Source organism: Falco punctatus (assembly GCF_963210335.1).
Source record: "Falco punctatus genome assembly, chromosome: 14".
In the NCBI taxonomy this organism is placed as follows: domain Eukaryota; kingdom Metazoa; phylum Chordata; class Aves; order Falconiformes; family Falconidae; genus Falco; species Falco punctatus.
In genome coordinates this window covers 22,515,698-22,540,766 of record NC_137594.1, presented here as the reverse complement: position 1 = coordinate 22,540,766, position 25,069 = coordinate 22,515,698, and the positions used below count along the sequence as shown (strand labels likewise).

Below are 25,069 nucleotides of genomic sequence, written 5' to 3'. Positions count from 1 at the left end.
GTAATGGGCTATTAAAAGAGAAAGAGGCAGGTGCTCGCCAGTGTGATTTTATCAAAAGCTGCTGCCCTTGGTGCCTGGAAAGACCATCCCATCTGCCTGCGGGACAGCACGGAGCCTCCAGCTATGCCGCAGCCCTGGCCAGCGTCCCGGCTCGTCCAGCAGCCAGGGCACCTGGTCCTAGGCAAGGCTGAGCCACCTGCCATCCCAGGTCCCAGGGCCAGACCCCTGCAGAAAGCAGCTCCTGCACTGGCATCCCTGGGCAGTGCCGGGCCACGGGACAGTGGGATGTCTGCCAGAGCTGTGGAGCCAAGAATAAACATGGCAGAGCAGAAAAAAAGCCCCCCCAAAAAGCACAAAAAAAAGCAAACACATGCCTTAGTCCCAAAGAAACTCCTTCAGCACAGGATGCAGGTTTTGGAGGGACTGAGTGGAAATGTGGGGGTTTGCTATATATACCGACTTGTGCAGTGTCTTGTGAAGTTGGTTGCTTAGTCTGTCTTAATTGCCAAGAAACGACTAAAGTAGATGCTGCGTTCCCAGAATAGCCACCTGCCACACACCAGGGAATCAAACACACCCGCGCCAGCGGGCTGCCTGCTGGCTGGGGTGCACAGCCTCGCGCAGGACATGCCCTCCCATCCCGGGGGCACCAGGTGCTTGGAGCTGCGGTGGGCAGCAGCGGTGGGCACCCACGAGCGCTGCCTTATTCTGGCAGCACAACACGCGCAAATCCCCTTTCAAGGCTCAGAGACGAGACTGCGCAGGCAAGAGGGATGGATTTTAGCTCCTTCCTTATTCCCCAAAATGCTGGGAAGACAGGGACCAAGGGAAACCAGTCCTCTCGCTCTCAGGCACCAGTTCGAAGGAGGTGACTTGAGGACCCATCTCCAGCTTTGCCCTGGAAGGGGTGGCCCAGGGAAGGGGAGGAAAAGCCCAGCCACCGTGTCCCGAGCTGACCCTTTGTAGCGATGGAGCTTCCTTCAACACCCAGCTAGAAGCCAGTGGTTAATCTCCTGCCTGTTGGCAGTGTGAAGCACAACAAAATCACAGGCCCAGGTGACCGCTGCACATGGTCTGATCCTTGGTTGGATCAGCACCAGTCGGTTGGCTGGTGAGCACCAGTCACCTTGCCAGTGATCATCACGCACGAGGCTTCTTCAACCCCCTCCGCTGGGAGACGGGCTCTTGCCCTTTCCTTCGCCCAGCGCTTACAGGGCTGCAGGGGTGGCTCTGCTGCCCCAGAGCAGAAAAGCACGAGGGTTTCTAAGAGGTAACCAGGCTAACTAACGCGGCCTGTTTGGCTAAGAGTCTTGATTCCGCAAATCCAGCACGGAACTGGGAGATCACCGCCAGGGACAGCCCTTGTGTTCAGTGGGTGCCTCCGGAGAGTCCAGCAGCACCCAAAGGGAGGCAGCTGGAGAGGTGCAGCACCCCAGCACGCTGAAGTGCCCACACGGGGGGTGGTCCCCAAAGCCCCCACGAGCTCTCGCTGAAGGCGCGGGGCCGGCCATGTCACTTGAGTGGGTCAAAGGCAGCAGCACAGCTGAGTCATGTGTCCCCGCTCCCCGCCGCACAGGCCAGGTCTTGCATGGCTCCTGCAAGCCGATGGCATCCGGCAGGACACTTAGTCACCTGCCTTCCTGTCACTTCTCAGCCTGTGGTTTATTTTCCCTCCCTTCCCCACCCCCTCCAAGGCTGATTCACGAAGATGTCTTAATTCCTATTAAGCTCAGCAAGACAAAATAATTGTATTTGGGAACAAGTGTGACAGCTAGAAAGAACAAGCAGAAATCTTTCTGTCAGCGTCAGCTGGTGCCGCAGCCCTGCCACCCAGTCCAGACACTGGTACCACGGCGGCGGGGGCTGGTCCTGAAGGAGAGACCCACCTCCTAACCCAGGTCCGGTGGTTGGGACGTGTTTCTGAGGCCACCGCTTTCAGGCAAGAAAAGAGCTTGTCTTAGGGCAAGGAGCATGTCTGTGCAGCCAAAATCCACGCAGGACAGCGCCGGCACCCCCGGGTTGCTCCAAACCACGGTGCCAGGAGCTGCCAAGGGTCTACCAAGGGTCCCATCCAGACAGGCTCTGGCGGGCAAGCCCACCTCTCTGGGCCCTCCCCGTCCCCCAGCTGCAGCCCAAACCCCTGCTACGGCCATGGGTGGGAGCGGGGGGACCCCGGTGCCAGCTGCGCCCCCGGCGTGCCAGCTGACAGGGGCAGCTCCATGGCGTGCGAGCACCCCACACCACGTGCTGGCTCGTGCAACACACTAATCTCCACTGAAACCACAGCAGCGGAGCGCTGAGCAATCTGCTGCTCAAGGCTGACGTCCAGTGCCTGTTGTGCCAATTAAAAAGAAGCTAAAAATAGCAGAGAAAAAGAAGAAAAAAAATAATAAAACCACCACACATTTGTATTGTAAAAGAAGCTTTGGAATCAAAACTGCTGGACTGAGACATTACTGACAGAAAGAAAAGATCCAGAAAAGTACAGTCAGGTCAAAGAGATGACACCTATCAAGGCTGGAAAGCTCGTTAGGCTCATCCAGGCTGCTGAGCAAAGTTAATTGCAGACTATGGCAAGGTGAGGTCTGCTCTATACCCTCCCCACTGACAGCAGGATCAGCTGCAGGACACCTTAGGTGATGCCCATTCACTCAGCAGCTCCTTGGCCAAGCACTCAAAGGCTGCCCAACTAGTCCAAGTATCTAAAAATTGAGACCATCTGATTTCCCAGGGATTGGGACAATTTTTGTTTGGTTTACATGATTTAATGCCCTTCAGCTGCGCATTTTGTACTGCACCCTACCACCGGTGCCTGTATCCATCCATCACACCCCCAAGCTCTGCTTACCTGCTCCCTCCCAGACCAAATGAAGAGGTCCTACACTGCCTACAGCTGCAGTTATAAAATTAAATCCCCATTATTATTTTTTTCAAGCATTTTATAAAGCCCAGAGACTTTTCACCTGTAGCCAAAAGGTTTTTCTTAGGCACGGAGCTAAACGCTCTTGCACAGACTCTGGAGTTTGGATTCACAAAACTGATTTTATCGCAGAGGGCACCTTGGACTGCCACAGAAGATGACGAGGACTATAGCTTCTCCATGTGGGATGCTGAACAGTCAAACAAAGCACCACAAAAACCATCCTCAGGAGTTCCCAGTCTGCTCTGTGCACACCCCAATGGCAAAACCAGCCCGAGCCGTGCCTCTGCCTGGGAGACCCACCTGAGCAGGGTCTCTTGCCACCGCAGCAGTGCTGCTGGCAACGGCCGAGGTCACGCTGCCTGAAGCCACCTTGGGCACTCCCGGATGAACCGTGGTGCCAGCAGTGTGCGTGCACCTGGTCCCTGATGTGGCATACCCCCGTGCCCCTTCCCTGCCACATCCAGTCAGTGGGTATGCTGCGAAGCAAGCATTTGGGATCGAGCCAACGTCTTACTCATGCTACAAAACAATTCAGACAGCTGCGGAGGGTCAGTTCCCTCGCGCTCCATTAGCCTGGTGAGCGGCAGCCTCGTCCCGCTGAGGGCTGGGTAGGACACAAGGGCTCCTTGTGCACTCTCTGCATCTCAGGGAGGGCACGTTTATCCTGTGTTCACCCGCTGCCAGGGCTGGCACAGCCATGGAAAGCCCTCCTGTCCTTACACAGCCTTTTATCAGCAGGGTCTTGCCCCAGGGTAAGCTCGTGTTGGAGTGGGTAGGGAAGCAGAGGAAATGAATGCAGCTCTCCACTCCTCAGGCGTGCAAGGAAAATAAAAATACGCCTCTGCCCCGCGCCGCGGGAGCGTGCCAGCACTCTGTTCCGTGCACAGGCTCAGCGCCCACAGGCTGCCAGCAGCGCGCACATCGGCTGAGTGGGGTGTCCTGGTGCAGCAGGGACCCCAAAGCCAGGGAGAGCCACAGGATCACAGAACGGTTTGGCTTGGAAGGGACCTTTGGAGTTCATCAAGCCTGACCCCCCAGCCACTGGCAGGGACACTGGTCACTAGGTGAGGCTGCTGAAAGCCCTGTCCAGCCGGACTTTGAACACTTCCAATGACAGAGCATCCGCAACTTCTCTGTGCCAGTGTCTCACCACTCTCATTGTAAAAAACGTCTTATGTCCAACCTAAACCCACCCTCTTCCAGTTTAAAATTGTTGCCCCTTGCTTTGTCGCTACAGGCCTTGGTAAAACACCTCTCTCCATCTTTCTTATAAGCCCCCCTTATAATCTCGGAAGGCCACAGTGAGGTCTCCCCCAAGCCACCTCTTCTCCAGGCTGAAGAACCCCAGCTCTCTCAGCCTGCCCTCACAGCAGAGCTGCTACAGCCCTTGGATCATCTGCGTGGCCTCCTCTGGACCCGCTCAATCAGGTCCATATCTCTCCTGCGCTGAGGACTCCAGAGCTGGATGCAGGTGGGGTCTCACGAGAGCAGAGTGGAGGGAGAGAATCCCCTCTCTCGACCTGCTGGCCATACTGCTGGTGATGCAGCCTAGGACACACTTGGCTTTCTGGGCTATGAGTGCATGTTGCCGGGTCACATCCACTTTGTCACCCACCCGCATCTCCAGGTCATTCTGCACAGGGCTGCTCCCCACCCGCCCACCCCCCAGGCTGTATAGGTACTGGGGACTGCCCTGACCCGGGCGCAGGACCTTGCATTTGGCCTTGTTGGACTTCACGGACTGGCAGAGGTGCACTCGCACAGCCTGCCCCAGTCCCTCCAGACCGTGTCCCTTCCCTCAAGGAAACCAGCTCCACCACTCAGCAAACCTGCTGAGGGTTCACTCAGTCCTGCTGCATACATCACGATGCCTCCCCTCCTCCTCCCTTCCTGTAGGAATTACCTCTCTTGTTTGTAAGGAGCCAGTTTCCAAAAACAACCACATAACAAAACCACCTGCGGTTTCTTTCCAGTATCAGATATGGCAGCTGAAGCACCAGTTTATGAGGTATCTGGTAAGGACAGGCCAGTGTCTGCAAATGGTTCACATGGGACTTGCCAGATGGGTGCTGTCTCTCTGCAGCTGAACCGATCCAACCCCCCATGCACCCAGCTCCCGACAGTCTCCTTCCCCATCCCATGGTCCTGACCTCCCCACCACCGGTCCATGAAACATCTGGCTTAAGGACTCTTGCCCTTGATATACCTCTTGAAGGAGGCCACGGGTGTTGAGAGCGTAAGCTGCCCTGGATGGGGGTTTTCCACTGGACTGACCGGCCAGACCCTCATCCAGCACGCTCCTGCCTCCCAGGAAGAGCCACTCTTCAAGCAAAACCCAAAGAGCAGCTTCCCATGCAACTCAGGATCCAAGAACCAGCTTATCTTCACACACCTAGAAACACACCCGTTGCAAGCAGGACCTCACAACACCTAACTGTCACATGGGATCAGCATTTTGGGCACTCCAAGCCGAAGCACACCCAGCTCACAGCAGCCTGAGAAGGGTGGGGACTGCCCTGAAGGTGGCAAGATCCTTCCATGTCTGCCACGCACCTTGCCAGAGGCTGGCAACTTGAAGTCTGCCGTTACAGCGACCACCCAGCACAAGGCAGAGCGGTCCGGGGGAAAAGGCTGGCTGCAGAACGCAGGATCATTAACACACTGGCACCGCGCGCAGCCCGGGGAGGAGCAGAAGAGCTCCCACCCCTGCTCGGGGGGGAACAAGGACCGGCCTCGCAGTGGAGCACAGAGGGAGAAGGCACTGGCACGGGCAAACCACTAGAGGAGGAGATCCACGCAGCTTCAGGACTTACCTCCACCCACTTCCCGTTGACTTCCATGAAGAGGACGCAGAAAGGGTCGGATTTGGAGGTGACATCCCTGTCCAGAAGGTTCTGGCCACAGACGGACAACTCGACTTTGCAGACGCAGTACTGGGAGCCGACGGGTCCCGCCGGTGTGGGGGTCATGGTGTACGCCATGGACACCAACGGCAGCAGCTCCAGGCACTCTGTGGGTACGAGAACGGAGAGAGACTTCAGTGCAAGCGGGAGGGCAGCGAGCACTGCGGCACCAGGGGCCGGGCACAGCCACGGCCTCGTGCTCCAAGGCACACTCGGTATGTTGCGAGGCTTTTCTGGCTCCAAAGCATCTGCCCTGCCCTGCCCAGCCACCAACCCACGTGGTGGCCACCACACCAGGCAGCCGTGGTGTGCCCAGCACAGCACTTACAAGCTGCCTTGGGTTTGCTCCGTAAGTAACAGGTTTTCAAGGAAAGGTGACATCTTCTGCTTACCCCCCACCCCCGAGGAACTGGGGGGTCCCCCAGCCTCTTCTTCCAGCATGCTGGGTTTTTTTGTGGGGAGGAACTATACTTCCACATCATCTTTCAATGTGAAAAGTGGTCGTTATCTGGCTGGTCCCAAGCCATGGACCAAGCTACAAGGGCCAAACGAGCTCTGCCCCACAAATCTTCATAGGGAAAGGAGTGAGGCTATAAGGACGGCTGGGGCGGAGGGCAGCTCCAGCCCTGCCTCCATGCAGCTCACCAGGCCAGCAGAAAGCAGCGGCTCTGGCAGCAATAAAAAAGCAGCCACAGTTGGTTTGCAGAAGAGCAAGGGAAATGTGTCAGCCCCTGCAGGACCTGCTGCACAGGATGATTTACAGGGCCCTGATAAAACACCCTGTAACATAAGAAGAGCTTAGCAAAAGTCCACTACCAAAGCCATTTTGCAGAGATAAATGTCTTTTATACCATTATTAGTGCAAAACCCCATCCCACGTGACAGTTTTGCCTTCTGATGTGCTGTCTACTCAGCAAGAACCACCAACGGTCTTCAACAGAGAAGAGGAAAGAGGGGGAAAAAGAGAAGAAAAAGCATTTTCAGATTAATTCATACTAATGACATTTTGTAGCTGGGGCTGCTAGTGGAGAGAGCTCTTTTCAGCTGCTGCTTCAATACCGTTCACCCTCTTTTTCAAGAGCGCAAGTTTTCAGGGTTTTATATGAAAACCCCAAACATCCCCTTCCCCCCACCCTGACAAGCCATCTGCTGCTGTTTGACATTGAAATGCCAATTAATATTATTGGTTTGTTTTGCCGTGGCATGAGTATGTAGAGGCACTTGTGCTGCTGGGAGCTGGGCTGCTGCCCTCTCTCCTTGCGGCTCAGCCTGCGAGCCGGGACGGGGATGGACAGGGATGGGGTTATCCCAGCACGGCTGTGGGAGAGGGAGCTCTGGGCTCGCCGCTGGCCACCCTGAGCACTCGGCCCCAGCTGCAATGCATACTAAGCACAAAACAGCTCCCACTTCCAAGGCTCTGAGCATCCCCCACCCCGGCCTGCCAAGATCTCTGCTTGACACCAAGTCACCAGAAACAAGCCTGAGTTTAATCCCTGACAGTAAATGCAAACTCTTCTTCATTTCAGCTCCATAAGAACCCAGAAACATCTCCAGAAGAAGAAAATCCCCATCCTTGGTGGCGCACACACCTGTACATCACCGAAACAGCACCCACACCCCTCCCACAAGTGCAGTTTCCCCTTGCCTGGACCAAGCCCACCCTGTGCCGTCACTCCCTGTCCACAGCAGCACAATGTAAAACGGCGGCATGTGTGGGCAACCATCCATCAACCATGACTTCGCGGAGAAACACGTGTGAAAGCAAAAGTCCTCATGGCTCATCCACCACGAAGCTCCTGCGGCTGCCGGGGCGATGGCTGCGAGACACCCATCCCTGCCGGAGCTGCCTCTGCTCCTCTAAGCCCATGATGCCAGTTGCAGCTAAAACTAAGATATTTTTTTATTTTTTTCTCCTTTAATGCAGAGATCATGTAATTGATGTCTTAAAATAGGCAAGCCTGTTCTATTTATGCCACTGTCTGTCTGCTGCTCCCTCCAAAAAAGCAAACACGGGGCAGCTGTGCTGGCGTGGACCTGGTCTTGCTGGAGCAGGGAGATCTGGGCTGGGTTTTTCCATCTCCTCTTCCCCCAAATCTTGGCGTCATCTCACAAAAACCAAAGGCAGCAGATGACTCAGTGGAAAAGCTTTTTCCCAGGGCTGGCAGGCACTAGAACATCCTCTCGGTGTACTGTGCATCACCCGTGCTTCAGCCCCTGCGCTCAGCCTGCTGTGCTCCCCAGGGAGCCCATGGTCAACACAGGCTCACGGAAGAGGAGAGGTGGCCAGCTGGCCGGCTGAGGACAGAGACCTGGTGGGACTCGTATCCCCTGCATGGACACACTCCCCACCTGGGCACCCAAAATCCGGGACTGGGACACTGGCCTTTCCCCCAGGTACCAACCTGGAGAGCTTGATGACATCTCACAAGCGCCAAGCACAAAATCCCATGGTTGCCCCTCCCCCAGAAGGCAAAAGTCAGCAGGAAGATGCTGCCAACCCTTCCCCACCATCCCAGTAAAGATGATTTTTCCACTGAGGAGCTGCTGGTCCAGCCAGCTCACCAGAGATGGAGATGCCAAAGAGATGAGCAGCTCTCCTGAATCACCGCTCGGGCTACTCCTTCCCCGCAGCCGCAGCCCCGGTATAAAACCTTGAGCAGCGTAACCGTCCCGATTCAGCCATAAAGTAATGGGTTTAAATGAAAAAGTCAGGGCAGGGGGTTGGCCTCAGCAGCAGCCACGGGTCCCCCTGTCTCAGAGGCTTCCCATCTTCCCACGCAAGGCACTGCCAGGCTTCAGCAAGCTGGTGCCATTCCAACCCCCAAGTGCTTTACATTTGGGGGTGTCTGAGCTGGCCCCGAAAGGGCCACCGGCTGTATTCCAGTCTCTCCTCCTTTTCTTATTCTCCTCCCCCTGCATTTGCCACCCTGAACAGAGTCCTGTGACTTGCTCAGCATCTGTGGCCAAAGAACCTCCTGACGGACAATCCCAGCTGCTGATTCTGTGCTGGTCATGCGGACACGTGGGCTCCTGCTGAAACACGGCCAGGGCACCGATGAGAGGTCTAGGGACACGCACCAATGCCCATCTTCCCCACAGTCCCCCCTGCCCCACAGCTCCCCCTGCCCCACAGTCCCCCCTGCCATTGGCCACAGCAGATGCCTGAAGAGGTCTCACAAGAGCAGGACCTGGGTGGAGGGACACAGTTCCCAAATCTTTTCTGGGCTCCAGCTTCCAGGACCTCCCGAGCCAGGCACATCTTTGCGCTCCGTAACCCTCAAGTACTCCTTCCTCCACTACTTGGTCCCCGCCAGGCTGCTCTGTGCCTGCAGTGTCCCACAGCGAGGGGTTTCACTGGCTGGGGGCATGCACAAGCCCTGGGCCCAGGACATCTGAGATGAACACCTGGGAGACCCAGAGCAACGCACACAGATGTTCTCCTCCTCCTCCTCCTCTTCCTCACCCCACAGCCCCCCCTGCACTCTATAGCAGATTCACCAGGCACACGCAGAAGGGCTGGCTGGAAGCCCTGGGATCTCTTCTTCCTCACTTATTTGAAAGAGGAGGAGGGGAAGGAGATCTCTGTTTTGCCAGCTAATTGCTGCCTGGGGGGGTCCCCTCCCCTCCACAGAAGTGAAGCCCCACCAGAAGCAGTCGCTCAGGCCATGCTAAGGCCCCATTTTAAGCATTAACAGGAAAAAACAGAGAGGGGGAAAAAATAAAGCTGTGCTTTAAGTGACACATTTTGGCAGCTTTTTAAAATGTTCATAGTGCTCTCAAACATCAGTGATCTCCTCTCCTTAAAGAAATCAGACTTATTTTCACAGGGCATATTTAAAACAGCCCCAGAAGTGCTGCTAGCCGGCAGAGCTATGATGCAACGTCCCTCTGGGTCCCTCCTGGGGAGGTCCCTCCCTTCTTCGGGGTGGTCCATGATTTCTGTAGTACCCCACAGAAGTCACCGTGACTCAGTTTACCTGCTCGGGCTGTCCCACTGCAGCCTAATGCAATTGTAGAAGCAAGTTTCCTTTCTGGAAAGGGGAAGTGAGAAAGGTGAGTAGCAAACAGGCACGTTTGGGGTCCCATAAAGCACACAGCTGAGTCCACAGGCAGTGGAGGTGCAGCGGGAGAGTAGTGGTACCCAAGGGAGGATGTAAGAGCAGGTGAAAACGGGTTGTCAGAAGATTGCAGTGAAGGAGAGGAGCAGGAAGACACAAACCGGTTGCCCAGAGCAGCAGAAAAGCTGAAACGCAGCACACACCAAGCTGGAGACACCAGGGAAAGCCGGGATGCACCGTGACGGGTGCCCAACGCAGCTCCCCACACCGTCAAAACCCACAGCAGCCGCTGCGCTCCCTCCTGTCAACAAATAGAGTCATCTCCAGAATTATTTTGCAAAGCAAAAATGTTTGCCTTTCAGCCTTGCCTAGGCAACACGGTGGATTCACCAGCCTGCACCTGGTCTTAATAACAGCCTCGTTACCTTCTGAATGCACGTGCAATTAGTCATGTACACAGCAGCCTGCTGCTGGTCCCCTCCCCGGCAAATGCCTCTGCCGGCGAGCAGGCGGGGGGGAAGCAGAAAGGGGGTGCTTGCACATGAAAACGCCCTGCAACGGGGTACCTGGGGTACTTGCTGCCATCACAGGATCTTCATCTCTCCTGCGAGGCAGGGAAAGGCTGAAAATTGCCTCCAAGCATCCCAGCGTGGGCAGCATGGCTGGGACCGAGCTCAAATTCTCCCAAATTCCAGGAGATGTAGGGTAGCCCTGGCCGAGGGGGATGCCCAGGCTGGCACATCATAAGCAAGTCCCACAGTCCTGCCTGATGAAAGAAGGCAAGGGGACTGTACCGAGATATTTTAGGTGGCTGATATAGTGGGGAAAAAGGGGTTCAGGACAACATTAATTAAGTAATTCCCCCACTGAACCCTTCCTGATAGAAACAGTGCCTAAAGGTGCTTCAAAAGGCAATGCTCTCATGCCAACAGCTGGATTTCTTGCACCAGTGCTACGAAACCCTGTCCCAGGCGAGGCGTGACGATGGCTGGTGGCCACCTTGGTGCTACAGTGGCTGCTTCTTCACTTTGTGCCCAAGCAATAGTCACCCCCAATGCCCAGCTCCTCTTAGACCTCTGCTGTCCCCACAAAAGCCCTTGTCCACCAGGTCTTGGCACAGTTTGGTGCCGGTGCAGGCAGTACCCTCCTTGCCAAAACCCCAAGCGGCTGTGCCGGCTGCTACACGGGCAGCACCAGCGAGCTTCCCCGGTGGGTGATGATCAGCGGAGCCATGCAAAGTTGCTCGGGGTGACCTGGGAGTCACAAATCTCAGGAAAACCCCGAGGCAAACCCGTTGGCACCAGAGGGGGCTCCCCAAAGCAGCTTCACATTTCAGCCCCTGCGGAAAGATGGCATCCCGCTTTCCCAGCCAGCAGAAGATGCTGCCCAGAGGGCTCTGCCAACCAGCTGTGCAAGAGCACAACCTCCGAGCCGGCGTGCCCCAACAGGCAAGAGGGTTCTGAATCCTGCAGCTCATGCAGGGAACAGGGACAAAAGCCCAAGGGAGAAACAGGCAGGAAGGGAGGATGAGCCAGGGTCCCAGACCAAGGCACCAAACACAAGCCCATCCTGGCGGCACTTGTTGAGTTCTGGCACTTTCAAGGGAAAGAGGTCTTTGGTGGGTTGAAACATCCCATCGTCTCCCACCTCACTGCAATCTCCACTTTGGGTTGGTATGGTACCACGCCATTTGGCAGTAGCTAAATGAATTTATCACAGGGGAGAGAGTGGAAGGCTGCTGTAATGGTCTGGGACAGGATTCAAACACCTTTTTTGCGGTTGCATAGCTCTACATCAGTTTGAGTTTGAATAGCCAGCTTTGGCAGGCAGGGCACACGCGAGGAGCTGGGGCAGTCTAGCGGAAAGTAATACGAGGCTTGACCCAACATCCCAAAAATCCTTTCTAAAAGCACATGGTGCAAGTGAGAAGCATAGGGGGGTTGCCACCCCAACCCCCAGCCCTTGCACAGCCGGCAGGACCACCCACTCCTTGGGGTCCCCAGGGGGGCTGAATCACGCTCCTTAGCCAGATCAGGGCTGGCCAGGATAGCAGGACTGCTCCTGTGCCCCCACCTGACCCAGGCAGCCCCATCCTCCCGTGTACCCGCCCCAGAGAGTATCGCTCAGCAAAGGGCAGCCCAAACCTGTCCCATACCCTCAATGTCCATCGAAGAGCAGGTCCCACCCCGGGAAGACCTCCCCAAACTACAGTTGGTCTCATGGGTTGTGTCAGGGCCAGGGGCCGGGCAAGTCCCTCCATGCCCAACACCACAAAGTGGCCACCACCAGCCAAGCGACAGCCCTGGCCCTTCCTTTGTTCACTGGTGCAAAGGCACCATCTGGGCCACTCCAGGCACTGGGGACAAGGGACAGCAGCCCCTGTCCTAGGAAGCCCCTGGGTGAAGCCTTTGCTCCCTGCTTGGGGATGCTGAAGCCCTGCCTGCAGGACCCTGCCAGGCAGCCGGCTGGCACCTGGGGTGCGTGGAGGGGGGCTGCAACGCAGCCTGTCCCACCAATGGTGCCACTGCCTGGTGGCCCTGCCTGGGTGCTTAGCCACCACAGCCTGCTCGGCCTGGCAGGGGCTGCCGGGCATGACCCGCCGAAGAGGCAGGGGACAGGGGCATCCCCTGCCCAGCTGCTGTTTCCCAGGACATGCCGTGGGATGCCCTCTCCATCCACCCAAAGGTGCTGGAGCATCAGCTTCCCTGGTGCCCCGCGGAGTCAGGACACTGACAGGTATCATAACAGCATAATATATCACACCGTAATACCAGTGTAATCACATTAACAGGTCCGGCACATAAGACCCTCAAGGGAAAGGGGATTAGGAGACAACATTATTTACGGTTGATCATGCTGGCAGAGGTCCTCTGCTGCTCACACATCCCCTGCAATGGCATGAGCACTTGTGAAGACCTCGCAGACCACGTCAGTTGTCAATGGCAGCATTAACACTGTCCTGGGAAGTCGTGTGGTGCAAACGGTGAGCAGTGGAGCCGACAGCGCTCTCACTAAATCAGAGACCCTTGTAGACCAGTATCTCCCACTTACAGAAGCAGAGGCAGAGAGCTCTGCAGGCACCATGGCCCCAACCTCACTGTGGCACACAGCCATGCCCCCCACAGCTGGACATGGGGCCAGCTCGTTTTCTGCTTTCCACAGACCTCTTCCGCAGGCAAAGCCCCTCGCTGCTCTGTGCCACTTCCCCTCTCCCCCACCCGGGGGTCCAGCCCAAGGCTGACCACTGCCTTCTGGGATTTAGGACCACGAAGAGGGCTGTCAGCAGCTGGAGCTAGGGAAGATGCTCTGAAGCAGCTGGGTGGATGGAGTAACAATCCCCCCAGCTGGACCAGCCGGGACAGGGCCTCCCTGTGCTGCCCGTGACATCCAGGGGTGTCAGCACCATCCGCTGCTGGCCCTGTTTGCAAACATCACCACCAGAAAAGCAACTCCAAAGCACTTCCCATGGCCGGTCCGGAGCTGAGGCAGCCACCGCAGATGTCAAGCAGAGATCCACCGCCTCCAGCTGCCCCTCTGCCATCCCCATGTGTGCCACAGCAGCTGCTGGACTCCGGGGAAGAGTGGCACCAGTCAAGAAACCGGCTCACAACAAGGGACCCGCAGGGTGGGAGCAAGACTCCTCCACACAGTCCCACCCTGCCCCGCATCCCCCCTGCACCATCCCGTAACCCCGGTGATGTGCCCAAGGGTCCCCCCGCATCCCCCCGTGGTACCACCCTGGCCTCTGCCCCCAGCCAAGCAGAGCCTGGAGGGGCCTGGGGCTGCTCTGCCCCAAGCAGCTGGGGAGCCCTGTCCCCCAGGGGGGCACAGGCAAAGGCACGAGCCCCGGCAGCCGTCCCGTAACTGTGGCAGCGTCCTGCTCAGGGGGAGGCCAGAGCCACAGTCAGTGCTCCAGGACCAGAGGATGGGACCCTGTCCTTGCAGAGGGGCTCACACCCACCGAGGCACTGAAACTGGAGATCCCAGTAAGCCAGGGGCACGAGCGCAAAACCAACCACCTCCCAGCGTGCCGGCAGCCTCGTCTGCCCGCTGGCTGGCACCCACCCGGCGGCCGGGGGCACAGCTGGCCCGGGCACCGCGGCGGCAACGGGCAGCGGGATCCGTTCTCCCACCCGCTCCCGACGAAGTCATTACACTGTCCCCAAAGTATCTCAAGCTGCTCACCGGCGAGAGAAGGCAAGCCCCGCGGAGCAGGAGCGCCGAGTGCTCGGGAGGCTCGGGGCCCCGGGTCCCAGCGGCGAAGGTGTTTCCGTGATTCTCAGCCGGCGGAAAGCCAAGGGCTCCAGCCCGGCAAACGAAAGCAAAACTCGCTCCTCCACACCCAGCGGTGACGTGCGGCGGGAGGCAGCACCATTGCTGACGGGGTCTGGAGGAGCTGCAGAGGCTGAGCGCCTTTTGGGGGAGCGCTCAGAAAATCGGGAAGTGGCAAAAAACCACACACAGAGTATCGCCTCCGAACCGGAGAGAAACCGAACGGCCTTGGATGGCTGCTACCAAACTGTACCACGGCTGCCTCTGCGGGAGGCAGAGCCCAGCCTCCCTTGCACCCCCTGCACGTCTGGCGCCTGCTGCATGCCCTGCACTCACTGCACATCCCCTGCTCACTGCGTGCCCAGTGACTGCTGCATGCCCTGCACTCACTGCACATCCCCTGCTCACTGCGTGCCCAGTGACTGCTGCATGCCCTGCATTCGCTGCACATCCTGTGCTTCCTGCACGCCCGGCGATTGCTGCATGCCCTGCACTCACTGCACATCCCATGCTCGCTGTGTGGCCAGTAATTGCTGCATGCCCTGCATCCACTGCACATCCTGTGCTCGCTGCGTGCCCAGTCATTGCTGCACGTCCTGCACCCATGGCATGCCCAGCGATTGCTGCATGCCCTGCACACACTGCACATCCCATGCTCGCTGTGTGCCCAGTGACTGCTGCATGCCCTGCATTCACTGCACATCCTGTGCTCGCTGCGTGCCCTGCGATTGCTGCACGTCCTGTGCCTACGGCATGCCCTGCTTGCAAATCTCTGTATGGTTTCCAGAGAGGCAGCGGCTCTGGGCTTGTTGCTCAGAAATGGAGAAAGGGCAAGCGAGGGGCAGGGCAAGACGAGAGGCAGTAGCGTCCCCCGTTAAGGACGTACAGCAACAGCCGAGCGCACAGACCGACCCCATTCTCGTCCCCGCTGGCGGGCATGTATTTGGCTTAGATACACGGAGGAGGTCGCACGTTTTCGCTTGACGACAGGCTTCCTCTGGGGCTCGATTTAGTGATTTAGGGCAGAAAATGTGGTGACACGGCAGCGAATCCTGGCAATGGCACCAAACCCTGTACACAACAGCCCCACAAAGCAGACCCAAGGCGAAGGTTTACACGCCAGCTCTGCGGCTGCCGCATTCACACACTGCCAACCACCGGGGCCACTGCTGCCCTTTGCCATGCCGGAGCAGAAAGCGACGGTGCCTGCTGGCTGTGGGCGAGCGGAGGCCAGTGCCAGCCAGGCATCTCTGACCCCCGCCTGGCAGCAATGCTCACGGCGGGCGATGGACCTGAGGAGGGATCACGAGGCACCCTCAGGGTTTTGGGTGGATTCTAACATCCAGCCAAGGCATTAAAACTGTCCCACCCTGCTGCTGCAGCGGCTGTACAAGAGCTGGGCACGCTGTCACCGTGAGGGGGGACAGATCTGTTTCAACAACCAGATCTGGAGGAAAAAGTTGACTTAATTAAAGCTGGACCCAACAAAACGTAAAGGAGCAGGGCTTCCCCGTGAGGAGGGCGGCTGGGCTGCGAAGGACATGCAGCCAGTGGAGCTCCCTCACAGGTGCAGAGTGAACCTCCTGCATTTTAATTATACTTAATGTATACTGGCTGTTTAACTTATTAAAGGCTTTTCTAAGTTACTGAAAACAAAAATGCTGGCTTTCTGAATTTTAATTGAATTCCTATTTCCAGCCAACACCATCTATCACACGTGAAAGGGGAAGAAAAAAAAAACATCACTGAAGCAATGAGAAATATCTGTAACTGCTGACGTAACCGCACGCCAGATTACCAGCATGGCAGCCAGCAAGGCCAGCAGCCCCAGCAGTGGACAGGCACGCAGCTCCCTCCAGCCCATGCGCCATCTCATCCCCATAGCAGCCAGAGCTTCAGAGCCCTCCCCAAAAACATAAATAAATATTAATTAATGGGTAGCTACGTGCAACACCGGTTTGCACAGGCATGCCAGCACTGAGGCACACAGAGCACTGCTGGTGTGCCCACGGGCTGGATGACGTGCCCACCTTTACCCTGCACAGAGGTGACTTTCATCGCTACAATCCAACCTTTTCCTAAATAATTTTACTGGCCTGCTTTGCAGCAGAGAGATGCTGCCACTCAACGTGTGAAGCTTCACTCTGAGATGGTTTTGTATGCCAGTGATACAAAAAAATCCAGCGGTTTATAGGAGAATTATGCCTGATAAATTTTCAACCCCTTCCCAACAGCTTTAGACACAACTCGAAAGAATATAAAACTTGGTTTAAATGGTTGCGCAGCACTGGACTCGCTGTTTAACAGCAAAACTTGCATTCCCATCTTTTCTAATTTTTAAAATCAGCCCCACAATGGCTGATGTTTCTTCCTAAATCCTCAGCTTCTGGAATCACGTGATGATGAAAAATCCAGGGCTGGGGGGGAAAGCGACTATTTTAGACGCGAGCCTTTCCCTGCTGGCTACAGGCAGAAAATCTGACAGCTCCCAAAGCCTCAGCAAAAGCAGCAGACAAATAAAAGTAGAGCCCTTCCTGCTGAATACGACACTTGTTTGTTTTTCTGGTATTTTAACAATACTGTTATGACCTCCAAACTCACCTGAGTTCCCAGGAATTATTATTTCCCCCTGCTTCTCTGATCCAAACAAGTAACCTTGCAAAGCCAGCAGCCAGGAAACTGAGTCAAAGCAGCAAAAAGTGATGACTCAGGTCCCTCAACAAATATTTTACAGAGGTTTAAAAGACAAACTGTAAGATTTCGGGGGGTGGGGGGGAAGCATTCAATTTTTTTTTTTTCCGTGCTGTTTTGCGGTTTTGCTTTGCCAGGAGCACCATTTCAAATGCCTGGCTACTCCACTGCACCAGAAAATTTACCTTTTCTTCTCCTTTCCCCCCCCACCCTGCCTCTGAACACAAGCCAAGACTCTCACATAAAGAGGTCCTTATGAGAGCTGACAACCCTGAACCAGGACAGGAGACTGCAAGCGTTGCTTTTTCATCAATTAACCGGGTATTACGTTCTCGGCACACCAACGGCTCCCGGAGAACAAGCCCTGATTTACAGCAGTGTGAGCGACTCCGGCCAGCTTTCCCCGGGCAGAGGTTTCCACTGAAGTCAGTGGGAAACTCTTTCCACTGGGTGTAATGGGAACGAGAGAAGAAGTTATTCCTCCCAGACTCTTCACACGCCACACTGAGGCTGCTAAAAGGTGAAAAAAGCCGGTGCAATTCCAGTATATAACTGGACAGACTGGTAAATCACAGGGTAGCAAGAGGCTACTCCAGCACTGCGTGAGCCCGCTGTCAGGGCGAGGGAAAGGATCGGATGGCTGGAGGACCAGCAGGGATGAGGACTGCCAAGGGCTGCACGGCTGATGTATCCGCCAGGGCAAAAAGCATTCTCACCCACAGCTCAGCCAGGGCGGCTGAACACTAGGAGGATTTCTCTGCAATGGAAGCCCCCGTGCATGAGGCATGTGCCCCCTCCTCCAGCACACACTGGCCAGGCACTGGGCTCCCCCCGACCCCCGCAAGCAATGGCTCTACACACTGCACCAGCCTGCCAGCAACCAGCACAGGGTCCCTCGCTGCCCACCAGCACAGACCCCAGAGCAAGGATTCCCCCCGGGGCAAAGCGCTGATGCAGCTCCAGATGATCTCATTTCTCTTCAGGTCGAGCTCAGGAGGGAGAAGTGTCACAGCCAGCATCTCAAATACTAGCAGTCCTATGGCCCTGCCCACCTTCACACTGCTACGGTGCGACACCTGCAACGCCTTCGAGAGATGCAAACTGTGTCCCTGACCAAGCAGGTCCCAGGATGAGTGCGGCATGTGCCAGTGGTACCGGGGAGGCAGGCGGCTGCCAAACCCCGGGCCCAGCATGATGAGGGATGCTGGGCTCTCCGAAAGCAGCTCCGGGACTGCTTGTCTGCCCAAGGCAAGTGCGAGGGGCTGCCTGCAATGCAGGTAGGTGCAGTTTGGGGGACATGTGGAAGCCTCATGGGGTGCTTTCCCTCCACGTTATCCCAGCCAGGATGCTCCAGAGGCAACAGCAGAGAAACAAAAACACACATCACCAGAAAATGTATGTCCCAGACTGTCACACAGCTGTAACCAAAGCAAATGTAGCATTTCCCCAAGGCCACTCCAGGAAAACATCCTCCACCATCTCAGTTCTTCAAAAAAGATCCTTTCCACGTGCCCTGAGCTTTTGTTCCAGCCTTCCTCCTCCTGTTGCTCTGCTCGAGCCCCTCAACGGGCTTCAATGGGGTGCGTTTTCTGGCCCATGATAAGACATTTACCAGCCCCAGAAAAGCACAGTGGTATCCCCTGACACCGGGGCTGGCAGGAGGAGGCAATGCCAGCAACAGGCATCCCAAAACTGAGCGCCCCTGGGCTGTGCTCACACTGGCCTGATCCTGACTCCAGCTTCTCCAGAAGGTTCTGGTGTATCTCCAGGAGGCTTCAAACCTGGAGCTCGGGGCTCACAGGGATCCTCTGGATTCCCTCCCGTGAAGCAGTTCAGGCTGTCGGGGAGCCAGCAGCAAGGACCAAGTCCTTCGGAGACATTTCTGCCACCAAAGCTCAGCTCTCAACTCACCTCTGTCTCCTGTTCCACCCTCCTCACGGTGACCAGCTCCAGAGGGGGTGTTAGCCCACCAAGCCCCCCAGCCCCACCAGCTTTCCTCCAGCCAGTCGCCTAAATTAGGGTTACTCACCCTTACTGCGTCAGGTCCTCAGACTGGTGGAGCTGATGGGAAAACACCCCCCTGCCTGCCATCCCCCAAGCCCCTCACACCGCTGAGCAACACACGCTGCTCGCTGCCATCTCCGAGGCCGAGGCGCGGAGGAGAGAGGGGCAGCCCCCCCGGAAGGCACTGCACAAAGACAGCATCACCAGCCAGAGCAGCACCAGGCTGCCAACGGGCTCCCGAAGCAGCGCTTGGGCACTGCTCGGCCTCCGGCTCGCCGGTGCCCCCGCGCCACGGGGCTGCCGGAGGAGCAGAGACGCTTGTGGCAAGTGCCAGGGGAACCAACCGTCCCTGTCCCCGGGGAGCGAGGCCACCAGGCCCCGGTGTGTCCGGTTGGCATCTCTAGGAGCGGATGCGGATGCAGGGAGAGTGGGGGCAGGCGGGACGAGTTGTACCACCATGCACGAACAGAGGGGCTGGGGCTGAGGAAGGGGCGTGGGCGTGCAAAGTGAGGGGGGGGGCTGCCCCAGGGTATGGAGGGTCTGTCTGAGGTTGGAGGGTCCGATCCAGGGGTTGGAGGGTCCGGTCCAGGGGTTGGAGGGTGTGTCCCAAGGGATGGCAGGTCTGCCCAAGGGACGGAGGGTCTGTCCCGGCGGATGGAGTGCAGAAGGGACACCGCAGGCTCTGGGAGAAGCTGGTGGCGACGCGGCCCCGCAGGTCCCCGTCCGGGGGCTGACACGGGGGTTACGCTGGCCAGCCAGAGCCCCCCTCCCGCCGGGACACCCGAGGTCACCGCCGGTGCATGCCGCACGGCCGTCACCACCCACCCGACCCACGGGGGTCGCTCCCCGCCGCGGGACGGGCCCAGCCAGCCGCGCCCCGGCGTACGGCTCCGCTCCGCTCCGCACCCCCGCCCCCCGCCCCGGTACTCACCGCCGCGGGCCGGGCCGGCCGGGCCGAGCAGCTCCCGCGGGCTCAGCGCCTCCCCACGCCGCGCCCGCGGGTGGGCGGTGATGGCGGGGGGCGGGCGGCGGGCGGCGGGCGCGGCCATGCCCGGCTCCCCCCCGCTGTCATTCCCCCTCCCCGGGCCGGCATCATGCGTTTCGGATTAAAAAGAAAAGGATCCACCCCAGAACTTCCCAGCTGGCTGCTTGTGCTTCACTCTTCGTACAAGAAAAGAAAAAAAACCCAACCTTTTTTAAAAAAAATAAAAATTACAACACGTGGAAAGGCTGGAAAATTATTTTCCGTGTTATTCACCCAGCTGCAACAAAAGCATAACTTTGTTGGCTCGACCCCCCTCGCTCTGAACCAAAACCACTGATTGTTGTGCTGCTGGGATGCCAGCGGGGTTCACCCTGCGCAGCTGGCGCGGGTGCTGCCCATCACCCTGCCCAAACCAGGCCTGGGGCTGGGCCAGGACCCTGAGCCCCACGGTGGGTGCCTGGCACCGCTTTCCATGGGGAAAAGCTGGTTATACAAGGAAAACGGGTGGGCCCCAACCAAGCACCCCAGAGGTGGAAGGGAGCCCAGGCCACCGGGCTGGCCAGCATCACACCCTCCCACCACCCTGCTCGACCCAAGGCGCCAGCACGCTTTCCCTTCCAGCCCGGTGCCACCATGGTTTGCACCCAACATACCATTAGCAACCTCACCTGACGCTTGGCAGATACATCATCAGGCGTCAGGGATATTTATATAGATGTTTTTGATATGGAGATAGGGTAATAAGACCGGAAACCTCCCTCTGAGGCTTCAGATTAAATAAACCATCTTTATTTGAACAAAGCGCACGCAGCTCTGTTCAAGCTTTTAAATTTAATCACAGGCAAAGTAAGCAAGTCCCATATTCCCCCCGGCCAGCTTTCCCCCCTCCTGCAGCCTGAGCTGTTAAAGGCAGAGGTGTTTGAAGGCACCAAGTCAGCTTTCGGCATCAGTGAGCACCCCCCCCCCCCCCCCCCTCGCCAGCCCCACTGCCTTCCCGGCACCCCAGGAGTGGGGCTGGGGACACACCATGGGCTCACAGCTCACAAACGCTCAGCACGGACAACATCACAGGCAACAGCCAGCTAAAAACTGAGCCTAGTGTCAGGAGCAACACCCTTCTTTCTGGGCAAACCCAGCCAAAAACCATCACAGGAAGGGACGTGGTTGTGCATGAAAGAGGGATGTCTGTCCCAGACCTGCCCTCCTACCTCCGTGCCCGTGGCTTAAAATGTCAATTTGGGGGGGGGGGAAGGGAGAGGCAGACAGTATTTCATGAATGCCAACGTGCCTGTTTTCTCTAGAATCAGTTTTTCCTGTGTTTTGTCTCCTGCCCAGCATGATGCCTCCAAGTCACAGCAGGTTCTGCGCTACCTGGAGCTGGTTTTAGCCGAGGGGAAACAGCCGGCTGCGTTTCCAGCCCTACAGAACAGCAGCCATCATCTGCAAAATCACGGCCCAGCCTGGCTCTGGCTGTTCCCTAGCACAAAATCCGGGCTCCTTCACCGCCCTCCAGCAGTTGTGTTTACTTACAGCAGTGTATTTCTTTCTAAAGATTCGGTCTCAGGGGGCAAAATCCCTTCTGTGTACGAAACCAGTACTGACTAGCTCAGACATTGTCTTCCCAGAAACTGCAGGCAGCCTGAAACAATAGGGGTGTGCGGAGCGTCCTGATACATTTCCATTTTTGGACCATGATAAATGCGAAATCTAATAGTAACAACTCTAAAAATGGCCCATGTTAATTACCTATTTGGGAATCAGTTTGGTGTTCAGCCATCACGCACAGCCCCCAACGGCCTCACATCTTCCTGCATGCCAGAAGATTCATTTAACCCCTCAAAATCGGTCAAAGCCTCCCGGTTCCCCTAGGAAACTTTCAGACACAAGCACAAGCTGGAAGACGGACATCAGCAGCGCAATCAAAATGGGAAGCACGCTGGGGAAGGGTGGCCCAAAAGTCCTTGGCATTCGATGTAAGGAACAAACTAGGAACCGATTGTGTTGTCCTGTTTCACATACAACTCCATCCAAATCTCGGGGGTTTAAAAATGCAACCCACGCGCTCAAAATACAGCACAGAGCCCGGGTTTAGCCTAAACTGGACGAGACCCCCGCTTCCCGTTTTTGGGGGTTTGCTGACACCTGGTGTTCAGGAAAAGATGCTTTGGCTTCCCGCAGCTCCCTTCCCTGGCCCGCTCTGGAATGATGGTCCCTCTCTGGTCAGATGTGTCTGGGAGCTAATCCTGAATCTAGGGAAGAACCTGAGAAACGCAGGTGTGCGTTTCGGTTTCTGAGGCACTCTTGAACACCTCAAGTCAGGAGAAGCGCTGCAGCGGTATTTGTGGCGTGCCCTGTGGTACCACAAAGCTTCCTAACTTCGGGAGTTGGTGAAACTGCAGGGAGGAACCTCAATCTCATTTCAAATAGTGCGTTTCATTGCAAGGGGGAAACAACGAGGTGATTCAAACCCCGGAGCTCTCCCTGCAGTGGCTGCGCTGCCCAAGGCAGCTGTTCAGGGCTAGCACCCAAGACTGTGAAAACAAAACTGACCTGAAAAGTCAAGCACCCACCCGAGCAGCATTCTCATTTATTCAGTTAAAGCATCATCAAAACAGGAGGAAAAACAGTAAGCAAGGAGGCGTGTTTCACACCACTAAAGGAGGAAAGTAAATTGTCGTGATACCTGAACACATCCAGATGCGGGAGTGGGGGGCAGCAGGAGTGGGGGGCAGCAGGAGGCAATACGACGGAGCTGAACAAAGATCAGTTTGACAGTGATATTTTCTGGTTTTCCCCCGGTACACAGGCCTGTGGTAACAGCAAGAGGCTTTGGCTGTGGTTGCTATCGGAGATGACAAAACAGCCATCAATCATTAAAAAGTGCATTAAATTAAATTCAGATGCATTAAAAAGTCCAATTCCAATACTTTCCTTCTTCAGACAGAGTAAAACTCAGCCTCTGTTATCTACCACATGCAGTACCCACGCTACCGGGCGGCTGGTGGAACTGAAGGTGGGGGTGGCAGTTTGACTTTGAGACAGTTGGAGGGAATGAGTTGTTAGTGGTTAATTCAAGCAACAAGCACTCTGCGTGCCCTGCTACACTCAGAGCAAAGCCTTCCCTTCAGCAAAGGACCTTCGCAAAGGAAGCACCTCCCGGGCAACAAGCTCAGCAAAACTAGGGGAAAGGCAACGGTGGCCCAGGGAGATCGCAACCACCAACACGCCTGCCACCGACTCAAGAAACCCCCCAGACCCAAAAGAACTGGAGGCTGAGCATGCAAACTCAGTAACATGAAAAGCCAGAGAATTATTTGACAAACGGGAAACAGAGTACCAAGTAGTGAAGGAGCTGGGTGATCTGTAGCCAGTGAGGACTGATGCCTTTGCACGCTAAGCTGTATAAATAGTGTAACGTTTTGGCAATCGGGGAACTAGGCACTTGTGGGTTACTGGCTTGCTCCCTGCTCTCTAAAATAAAAAAAATATGGAATACCTGGCACTGCACACTGGGCAATGAACCTGCCTGGGGACAGCACTCAGTCTGACCAAAATGGTGTTCCAAACATGCAGGAAAAAATGAATTTTCAGCTCACAGCCTGGATCGAAACGGACCATTAGCTAATGCAAACTCTGTCCAACCTCCTGCATTTCCAAAAGAAGTTCTGGGAGACCCGGGCCCCAGAAGAACCCAGCTGACAAAGATGTTCAGTTTGAAAGCTGTGAAGAGCTAACGTTCAGCACATGGTCTCACTGGCTTTTGTGCCACACTCTTATGGGTGCTGGGAGGAATTACATCTGCAAACTGTATCTGAAAATACAGGATGGAAATAAAACCCCACAAAGGTCTTCAAAATCCCCACATGAAAACACTCAGTAGTAGAGAAAATACTCTCACACAGAATAGTCACAGCTTTCTTGCAAATTGTTTTACAACCTCAGTACTTTAAAGTTTCTCACTGGAATTTATGGTGATATCAGCCTTTCCATGTTATCACAGTATAAATACTGATCATTTTTGGTCAATGATTTGAAATTTCAAAAGTTCTGAAGTTTCTACTGAGAAACTGAGGCAATTCTGTATGAAAAGGAGCCTGCTATGAAGCGCAAAACCTCCAAATATTACCATTTTTGCCTAAAAAACACAGAAGCATTTCACACGCAGTTATACACAATTTTCAAACAACATGTCTGAGTGCATTTGTAACCACATCAGCAATTTACAATTTTGTAAATAATTTTACATCCTCTCCCGGAGGATGTACATTCTTTTATTGGAACACCCTGTAGGTGTTATAATCTTGATTAAAGACAATTAAATACTCTGCAGGCTTTCTGAATGCCTGAGCAGATGCATCTCATCTACTTGTGAGTTTCAGTGGTTTTGCACCAAGAACATTGCCTGCTCAGCAGCAATTCTTTACAGTCTTTTGCTTTTCTGTACAATAAAAGCTCACAAGAAACAAAACATCAGGAAGTGTTCACGCTTGGTTCAGTGCAGTGAAGGAAGACCTAACAGTTACAGTTCTTTAGTTATAGGAACTTTGATTTCCTGGGTTCTTCAGTGCAAATTTTGAGGGCAGTGGGAGATGGAGAGCAATTCCTTGTCAGGCAAGGGCTCTTCTTTACTGGTAGAAGGAGAAACACAGTCTTGGGTCTTGGTTTGTCAAATTCTCAGCGAGGCCCTTGGGCACCGGATTGTCCCACAGCCTACAATGACAGCAAACGTGTTACTGTAGGGCTTGGTATGGTGAGCGAGGAGGTGGCATGCGAGAGAGTGGAAGAGGCAGCTTTGGGGTTTTGTCAAAGTAGGTCCGACAGCGAGACAGGAGCGAGGTATGGCCACATCTCTGCAACACAGCAGCAACTCAGCAGCTGTCTGCTCACTGAGATGGACTCATTCATCCAGCCTGGGAGAAAGATTAGGGCTCTGAAAAGTCCTCAGGCCATGAGGATCTCAGAAAGTGGAGGAAGAACCACGTTCCACAAAAGCAACCTGATTTACATAGACACCCTTCTTCATCTACCTCATTTGGTGGAATCTACCCCAGAGCTGCCCATACTGAACCTCTACCCTGTGAGGAGGAGTGCCCCAAGGAGTCAAAGGCACTGCGTGCTGTGCCCACCAATCTGAGCAAGCACACAGGGGGGCCCAAGCTCCAGCCACGTCCAGAATCATTCCTCAGTGGCTCTTGGGCTGCTCTCGCTATTGGGAAAGCGAGGGCCAGTTTTG

At 55.7% G+C, this 25,069-nt stretch overlaps 2 protein-coding genes across 6 annotated transcripts in view; both read right to left on the bottom strand.

Moving 5' to 3' along the window:
- CPNE2 (copine 2) overlaps nucleotides 1–21,688 on the bottom strand; it is a 55,960-nt gene extending 34,272 nt beyond the window's left edge. Inside the window, exons 1-2 of one of the 2 annotated variants that reach the window (XM_080410982.1) lie at nucleotides 19,783–21,688; nucleotides 5,737–5,933 (exon numbers count right to left, since the gene is read on the bottom strand). In XM_080410982.1, the coding sequence (XP_080267108.1) occupies nucleotides 5,737–5,933; nucleotides 19,783–19,900 (315 nt within the window). In that variant the 5' untranslated portion in view covers nucleotides 19,901–21,688. Of the gene's footprint in view, nucleotides 1–5,736; nucleotides 5,934–14,069; nucleotides 19,375–19,782 lie in introns of those variants that run through there. The other variant, XM_080410983.1, reaches the window with a different exon arrangement.
- A 706-nt stretch (nucleotides 21,689–22,394) lies between these two features.
- NLRC5 (NLR family CARD domain containing 5) overlaps nucleotides 22,395–25,069 on the bottom strand; it is a 49,982-nt gene continuing 47,307 nt past the window's right edge. For 3 of the 4 annotated variants that reach the window (XM_080410917.1, XM_080410915.1, XM_080410918.1), the window contains one exon: nucleotides 22,395–22,644. In XM_080410917.1, coding sequence (XP_080267043.1) covers nucleotides 22,482–22,644 — 163 coding nt within the window. In that variant the 3' untranslated portion in view covers nucleotides 22,395–22,481. Of the gene's footprint in view, nucleotides 24,547–25,069 lie in introns of all 4 variants that reach the window. The other variant, XM_080410916.1, reaches the window with a different exon arrangement.